General features: G+C 48.8%; 1 protein-coding gene across 1 annotated transcript; it reads left to right on the top strand.

The window, feature by feature from the left end:
• Positions 1-2169: 2169 nt before the first annotated feature.
• LOC310947477 (ras-related protein Rab-1B-like) lies at positions 2170-8900 on the top strand (the record flags this gene model as incomplete). The annotated part of the gene is made up of 6 exons (XM_083914277.1): positions 2170-2251; positions 3803-3875; positions 5454-5549; positions 6797-6892; positions 6979-7110; positions 8667-8900. Exons 1-6 carry the CDS (start codon positions 2238-2240, stop codon positions 8898-8900), a joined length of 645 nt encoding a protein of 214 aa, XP_083770403.1. The 5' UTR covers positions 2170-2237.
• Between the last annotated feature and the right edge of the window lie 280 nt (positions 8901-9180).

Below are 9180 nucleotides of genomic sequence, written 5' to 3'. Positions count from 1 at the left end.
AGGGACAAACGCTTGTGCGGACGTTTCCAGAAGATATCAAACAAATAAGCTGCTGAGAAGACGTTGAACAAGTGAAATATACGTGAATCACTGACTAATTCTGTTTCATTCATCATATGTTTAATGAAAGAAGACACAAGAAGACTTCGTTGGTCCTGCAGAAAATAATTAAGGAGGTCATTTCTCCTCCTCTCCTCTTCCCTCTGTATCTCTCCCCGTCTCTCTCTGGCTTTAGAAAATGGCTTCATTGGCGTCATTTTCCCACCCTTCCTCTTGCTTTCTAACCCTCCTTCTTTGTTCATTTCTTTCTCTTCTCGTTCTTTATTTCTTCTCTTTCTCCGCGTCCCTTCCCCCAGTTTTCCCACCTCCATGCTCCATCAGAAGCACCACAAAGCCTGCCCCTGCCCCTAGCAACCACCGCGCCGTCGCCTCTGCCCCGGCAACAGGCCGTCGTCAGGGCTGCCGACCCCTGACCCCATCACAGCTGCTCAGCCATCACATATCCCACAATCCCCTGCTCCCTGCTCGCTCCCGTGACCGCGGGGTCACACACACGGGAATCAACAGTGAGTCACTTTCGCTTTGTCCTCTGTACGTTTCTAAAAAAATGGAGAGGAGAAGAAAGACAGGATAAGAAGATGGAGAGATGGAGAGGAGAGGAGGAAACAAGGACGGAAGATAGAGAGGAGAGGAAGGACAAGTAGAGGATAGGAAAAAAGAGAATTAAGAAGAAAGGAGCCGAGGAAAAGACAGAGATGTGAAGAGTTGGAAAGAAAACAGAGCAGAGGAGAAGTAGAGGAAGGAAAGGAGGGAGAGAAGAGGAAGAGAGGAAAGGAGGATGGCGTGACGTGCAGAGAACACGGCCGCGGTAACACTAACACGCGCCCTGTGATGTTTTCTAAAAGTGGTTGAAACCAACAATTAACGGACGCAATCAATATTTTTGTGTTGAAGTTGCCGTCAGATAAAAGTTTATTGTACCAGTGATTGTTGAGTGGCAGCCTGCAGAGACCCGCAAGGCCGCCGGCGAGTATTTAAGGGCGCACTCACACTGTACATCCGTACCGTGCCCAAACAGGTTTAATGGGTAAAGTCTAGTTCCTTTGACCAGTGTGAGTGCAACCGTATCGCGCCTAGCTGCGGCACGCTTGCCCGTCGCCCGTTTGGGAGAGGTGGGCTTTAGTAAAGCACGTTTGCACATGTACGAGCACGAGCGGGCACACGTGTACGAGCATGAGGCCTACGGCGGCTCTGAGGTCATTTCCTGTGCGCCTGTTTGGACGTAGAAAAAAGAAGGAGGGACCATGCGCGGACATTTAAAACAATGGCGGTGAAAGGTTCACGTTGGTGTGATGCGGAGGTGGAGTGTTTACTGCAGATTTGGTCGATGAAAAGATTCAAAAACAGTCCACAAGACGCACAAAAACTCCGAGGTCTACGGAAAGATCTGGAAACAAAGCCACGCATCGCCATGACGTCAGCAATGCGTGTGACGTGTTACGGCGTGATGACGTATAGGCAGCAAGAAGCATTCTCCGAGGCCCAGGTAGTGTGAGTACAAACGGGCCTGGAGGGGGGGACAAGGACCCTAAAGCACGGGGCACGGGACGGAGGCACAGTGGGAGGGCGTAGCTCTCTAAGTTACCAGCCGCCGTTGTTCTATTTGGATGCTTCAAGCAGAACTACTTCCTGTTTGTTTGTTTGTTTGTTTGCAGATCTCTGCAGCATCAAAGATCATAACCCTACAATGCAAAGAGCAGAGGAATGAGCTGAATGTGAAGTTTAGTTTTGACTTAGGGGGTGATTGTATTCAACAATGCAGTCTCTCCCTCTCCCTCTCTCTCTCTCTCCCTCCCTCTCTCTCTCGCTCTCCCTCTCTCTCTCCCTCTCTCTCTCTCTCTCTCTCCCTCCCTCTCTCCCTCTCTCTCTCTCCTCCCTCCCTCCCTCCCTCTGTTTTCCAGGTGCTGTCCCCGGTGTAACCTGAGCAGGTCTTTATTAATAAATAATGCATCTGAACCCGTCAGCTCATCAGTCAGCCGGTAGCTCAGGCTTATTCTACCATTTGCCCTCCAAAAGGACGGATACACACACACTAACACACGCTAACACACTAACACACACACCCACACACACACACACACACACACACACACACACACACATACACCACAGACAGTTTTCAAGCTCCAGGATTCAGTTTTTATTTTGTCGTGTCACCTGGAGCCACCTCAGCGGTCATGAATCCTGAATAGTAAGTGTGTTTCTGTGTGTGTGTGTGTGTGTGTGTGTGCTGCGTGTTATTCAGGAAGACACAGACATCTGCTCTTTAAAAGTAAGAGCGAGAGAGTTCAGGGATATCCATGTTTGCCGTCTCGTGCTGTGCGTTTGTCGCCCTTTTTCCAATACGGATATGCTCATTTAATCACGTTTTAGCTGCAGGTGTGTGTGTGTGAGTGTATTATTCTATATGTGTGTGTGTAGAAAATATAAAACCAGATGATCTTGTAGTCTGAACTGACTCAGAGCCAGTTGTTAGTTCCCAGAAGGAAAAGTTGAGTTCATTTCCTGCATTTGAAGGTAACTTGCAGTTGGATTACTAGGCCCCTGTGGCTGATGGGTAATGTAGTCCTTAAGGGCGCCCTCCCACTGTGCCTCTGTCCCGTTCCCCGTGCTTTAGGGTCCTTGTCCCCCCCTCCAGGCCCGTTTGTACTCACACTACCTGGGCCTCGGAGAATGCTTCTCGCTGCCTATACGTCATCACGCCGTAACACGTCACACGCATTGATGACGTCATGGCGATGCGTGGCTTTGTTTCCAGATCTTTCCGTAGACCTCAGAGTTTTTGTGCGTCTTGTCGACTGTTTTTGAATCTTTTCATCGACCAAATCTGCAGTAAACACTCCACCTCCGCATCACACCAACGTGAACCTTTCACCGCCTTTGTTTGAAATGTCCGTGCATGGTCCCTCCTTCTTTTTTCTATGTCCCAACAGGCGCACAGGAAATGACCTCAGGGCCGCCGTAGGCGTCGTGCTCATACACGTGCGCGCTTGTGCTCGTACACGTGCAAACGCGCTCTACAAAAGCCCACCTCTCTCAGACGGGCCGTGGTAGGCAAGCGTCCCGCAGCTAGGCGCGGTAAGGAGGGGACAAGTACCCTAAAGCACGGGGCACGGGACGGATGGACAGTGGGAGTGCGCCCTTAGTGACTTACTGGATAGATATAGGACACATTTACCGAATCAGCTGCCATCAAGTGGTCGGGTTCATAAGGACAGTTCAAATGATGCGTCACTAACTGTAACTAGACAGTACATCGGCAAAATGTCAGAAAGGAAACGTGATAGAGCACGAAAAAGAAAAGCACAACGACTGAAAGAAGAACAGGACCAAGATCTACTGAAGACAGGATTTTTCAAGGTTTCGGACTCTTCATCTGTTCTAACCCTGAAGCGTGATTACTCATGTGGGGGCCCAAACACACAGTAGCCTATGGGCCCCTGACCACCTTGATCCGCCACTGGTGACAACCCTTTGCTTTCTCTCGCATCTGGAAATTTTATTATGTGTTTTGAAATTTGACCATGAAAATGTGTGGGAACCCTTTAAAAAACAGGTATCCAAGCAAACTATTTACTTTATATTACATACGATATAAAAGCTAGCAAAGTCTTCAGTGCAGACACACAAACACATCCCAGCCCAGGAGGTTTGTTTATTTCATCAGCAGCTCCCTGAGACGCTGAACTATCAAACGTGTTGGTTTCTCTGAACATCTCTGTGTTTCTGTGTCCTCCTCCAGCGACTACCTGTTCAAACTTCTCCTGATCGGTGACTCTGGGGTCGGAAAGTCATGTCTGCTGCTGCGCTTTGCGGTAAGCCTGTAAAACACACACACATTTCATTTTAAACACTTTACAGTGGTTGTAGTCGCTCGGTCAATGAGGGTTTGGGAACTAGAGGATCGCAGGTTTAATCTTAATGAATGGAACAAATATGGTCGCCCTGTGAGACCATCCTGATCTCTGAGCTCCACTGTATCGCAGATCGAAGCGACCGAACCAATCAGCGTTGGTTTCTTTGGTGGATTGAAGTGAAACAGAAGAGACTGTTGAGTGTAAACAACATGGAGGCTTCCACGGATGAGATGAGCAGCTATGGAGCGAGCCGCTCACTAACTCTTTGTTCTCTGGATCCTTCTGTTGAATATGGACCGGGCTCCTGAAATTGGGCCTTTGATCCGTAAATTCACGTTAAACACAAAGGGAAAATCTCCTTTACCCACATGTTGTTTCCTTTCTGAGCTTTGCCTCCACGCTGTTAGCACGTCACACGCTTCATTGACCTGATTGGTTGGTTTGGCCCGTGTGTTGGTGATAGACAGATGGTTTATCCAATCAGGAACCAGGATTTTCACCCCTTCCCAAAAGATCTTTAAACCAGAGTTCAGATGGATCTGCTGAGAAAATGAGAATCATGTGAACCAATAACTCTGCCGGAGTCAGGTTACCAATATGGAGCATGTCCATCTCTCCATTTCATGCATTATATAGGCAGCACCCTCTGCTCAGTGAGGACACTAACTGCAGAGTGAAGGGGCTCCCAGCAGCCCCCTCTGCTCAGTGAGGACACTAACTGCAGAGTGAAGGGGCTCCCAGCAGCCCCCTCTGCTCAGGGAGGACACTAACTGCAGAGTGAAGGGGCTCCCAGCAGCCCCCTCTGCTCAGTGAGGACACTAACTGCAGAGTGAAGGGGCTCCCAGCAGCACCCTCTGCTCAGTGAGGACACTAACTGCAGAGTGAAGGGACTCCCAGCAGCCCCCTCTGCTCAGTGAGGACACTAACTGCAGAGTGAAGGGGCTGCCAGCAGCACCCTCTGCTCAGTGAGGACACTAACTGCAGAGTGAAGGGGCTCCCAGCAGCACCCTCTGCTCAGTGAGGACACTAACTGCAGAGTGAAGGGGCTCCCAGCAGCCCCCTCTGCTCAGTGAGGACACTAACTGCAGAGTGATGGGTGCATCAGAGTCCAGAACAGCACCAAAGTCTCCACCAAGACCAGAACCAGGGACACGTTTGTCTCTAGGATGGAGGAGGATTTGGAGAGGAACTCTCCGGTGTTTGGATTCTCCACAGCGTCTCCCCGTCTCTTCTTCTCCGTTGTTGGTGTGTTTCTGTGGCAGCTACAGCGCCACATCCAGGCCTGGCATGTGTACTACAGCATTTGGAGTCGGTTTCACTGGTTTCGTGTGGAAGCAGAGATTTCTTAAGTCGAGGCCGAGTGGACGGAAAACTTTTTACGAACCACAGAGAACAGAAAGGTCGTTTTTGATCATGTGGACGAACCCTTAGTACAGGTCCTGTTTGCATGTGTGTGTACTTCAGGCCCGTGTGTGTCATGTGTACAATAAAATATCGTGTTCTTAATAACTATCATACACACACACACCTCCTCAGGACGACACCTACACGGAGAGCTACATCTCCACCATCGGAGTGGACTTCAAGATCAGGACCATCGACATGGACGGGAAGACTGTGAAGCTACAGATTGTAAGAGTTTGTTTATGAGACGTAATCAGTGGGGAGAGTGTTATCATTACACACCGTATAGTTTGTTGGTTAAAGAGGCACCGTTATGCTATTATATTACATTATACTTGTATTTTTCAGGTCAGCTACTATAGGTTTTTTACAATCTTAACCCTCCTGTTCTCCTTAGGGTCAATTAGACCCCATTCCTTGTTTAACATCTCTAACTACGTGCTCAACATAGTTTGTTTTTGCTTTATATTTAATGACTTTTCCTAATTTAACAACGGGGAAAACCTGAAATGGACATGATTATGTTTTTGCATTGTCGTGTGAGTCCTTACCCCAAGAGTTCAAGTACCTCGGGATCTTGTTCACGAGTGAGGGGACAATGGAGCGTGAGTTTGGCCGGAGAATCGGAGCAGCGGGGGCGGAGCTGCAGTCGCTCTACCGCACCGTTGTGACGAAAAGAGAACTGAGGAAGGCAAAGCTCTGGATCTACCGGTCAATCTTCGTTCCTACCCTCACCTGTGGTCATGAAAGCTGGGTCATGACCGAAAGAACGAGGTCGTGGGTACAAGCGTCTGAAATGTGTTTCCTCAGGAGGGGGTCTGGAGTCTCCCTTAGAGAGAGGGGGAGAAGTTCAGCATCCGTGAGGAACTCGGAGTAGAGCCGCTGCTCCTTTGCGTTGAAAGGAGCCAGTTGAGGTGGTTCAGGATCATCTGGTACGGATGAACCCTGGGCGCCTCCCTAGGGAGGTGTTCCAGGCACGTCCAGCTGGGAGGAGGCCTCGGGGAAGACCCAGGACCAGGTGGAGAGATTAGATCTCCACACTGGCCTGGGAACGCCTCAGGATCCCCCAGTTAGAGCTGGTTAATGTGGCCCGGGAAAGGTTAAAGCTGCTGCCCCCGAGACCCGACCCCGGATAAGAGGCTGAAGATGAGATGAGATGAGATGTGTACACAAACTTCATCTGTGTTCCTTTGGGTCAAGTAGATAATTTGGACGATATAATCATTATTATTTTATCTATTTTACAATATAAATATTCAGAAATACACGCTACTGTCCTTGATAATGGTGGTTGCTTTAAATCCAAATATTATTAATAACACAAAATACTCAAGGATAAACATCGTTAGTACAATTTGAAGGTAACAGGAGGGTTAAAAAACACATTATATTTCTCATACTGTCCATTGCTGCACAACCTCTGTCTGAGCTTCTGTGTGTCTGTGTGTGTGTGTGTGTGTGTGTGCGTCCCTCAGTGGGACACCGCGGGTCAGGAGAGGTTTCGAACCATCACCTCCAGCTACTACAGAGGAGCCCACGGCATCATCATCGTCTACGATGTCACTGAGCAGGTCAGCGTGTGTCTCTGTCGCCTCATCAGCGACATAATGGGAGAGAGTTTGAACATTAACTTCTCCTCTGTCTCCGCTCTCCACAGGAATCCTTCAACAATGTGAAGCAGTGGCTGGACGAGATCGACCGCTACGCCTGTGAAAACGTCTCCAGGCTGCTGGTGGGAAACAAGTCGGACCTCGTTAGTAAGAAAGTGGTGGACGCCGCCACCGCTCAGGTAACAGCCTACACACAACGGGCACCTCCGAACTCTGAGCAACTGCGACCATCACTCCAGCAGCTGTGAGGCTGTAATGCTCGTTAAACACCAGAGAACTGGACTGAACATTGTTATCGTAGATCAGGGCCTGAGGACGGTGCCAAGTTGTTTACTGAGACACATTTTAATGCTAACATGCTACATTTCTAATGTTGGCAATAGCTATAAGAGTTTAATTCCAGCGCAAATTCTTCCAATGGTAATTTTCGGCACTTACATACATTAAATAAGCCATTTTTTTTTCTGATATTAGCTCGGGGCAGCACGGTGAAGGCATTCAAAGGTCTTTTTTAACCACTAATACTGCTGAAAATAACACCAAACCTCTGCAGTAGCATGAGAAGAGTCCCTACACATGAAACGCATCCTTCTGGATTGCATTTGGTAATTTGACTTGAATGGATGGCTGTTAGCGACTCTGTTCCCCGTTAATACTTGTGACACGAAAAATGTAGGTATGTAGGTTTTGTAGGTAAGGGCGCACTCACACTGTCCTTCCGCACCGCGTCCCGGGCTTTAGGGTCCTTGTCTGGACCCTAGTGGACACTCGGAGAACTGACGTTTTTGGCACTTCCTGATGGGATCAAACGGGAAGTCGCTGTGGTGGCAACACTTCCACTGCAGCTCGCGCTTGTGACGACATCTGAAATTCATCTTGCGTAGCTCAAAGCATCTCACGCATGCTTGGACCAAGTTTGGGCACAAAGAGTTCCCTTTATGAACCAAAGTGTTGGACAATGAAATGTTTGACCTCATGGGGGCGCTAGATATTCATTCATTCATTCATTCATCTTCAACCGCTTGTCCCTGTCGGGGTTGCGGGGGGGCTGGAGCCGACCTCAGGTGACATCGGACGTGAGACGCCAGTCTATCACAGGACACATAGAGACGAACAGAGACAGACAACCATTCACACCTACGGGTGATTTAGAGTCATCAATGAACCGAACACCTGCACGTCTTTGGACTGTGGGAGGAAACCGGAGAACCCGGAGAAAACCCACGCAGACACGGGGACAACATGCAAACTCCACACAGAAGGGCCCCAGTCGGGATGCGACAGTGCTATCCACTACACCACCGTGTCGCCCGGGTGCTAGATAAAACAAATAAAAAGAATAAAAGTATGTCTTCAATTCAGGAGAATTTCCACTTTCCCTCCACTACATTTTGTTCCATTGCATTTTTCATGCTTTACCTGATGTCAGCTCACAAATGATGATGGTGCGGTTTTAAAATACCCTGCAGAATATAAAGCAGCTACACCGTCTACAATATTAAATTGCTTACATGTCAACTCATCAATAATTTAGGAGTCTGTGGGGATTCATTTCCACAGTGAGCGCTTACTCACTCTTAATACATGAGAACATGTTACTGCTGAGTATTTACACTGTGGTTCTGGTGCATTGTGATGATTTTGCATGTAAATATGTTTGTGATTCTTTGTCGCACCTTTCCCTCCTCCACCCCTGGTCCCTTTTCTCCCACACCCCTCCTGCGTCCCGCTGCAGGACCTGGCCTCGTCTCTAAAGATCCCCTTCCTGGAGACGAGCGCTAAGAGCTCTGATAACGTGGAGAGGGCTTTCCTCACCATGGCCTCGGAGATCCACAAGCGCGTGGCCAGTGAGGGAGGGGGGATGCAGGGCGAGTCCAAAGAGGCCAGGGCCCAGAGTGCCAAGATCAACAGCGCCCCCCTGTGGCTGGGAGGGGAGAAACAGACGCAGGAGGCCAGTAACTGCTGCTGAGCTGCTGAGCTGGAGAGCTGGAGACCCCCCCACACACACACCGTTCATGGGAGACACATCCGGTCTAATTTCAGGACTATGTGCCTGTGTGCTTTGGACACACACACACAAAAACACACATTCAAATTAGATTTTTCAGGGAGAAAGATGTGTTTTTAGCTTGAGTGTTTTGGAGCTTGGCATTTTTGAATTAAATATATATATATAAATATATAAAGTGGCATTTCTACTAGGACAGAAAGATTTGAAACTCAGACAAATATACAACTACATTGTGTGT

The sequence above is a fragment of the Echiichthys vipera genome (genome assembly GCF_963691815.1).
Source record: "Echiichthys vipera genome assembly, chromosome: 5".
Lineage (NCBI taxonomy): Eukaryota > Metazoa > Chordata > Actinopteri > Perciformes > Trachinidae > Echiichthys > Echiichthys vipera.
Note: the sequence above shows the minus strand (reverse complement) of the source record. Positions and strands in the feature narration are given on the sequence as shown.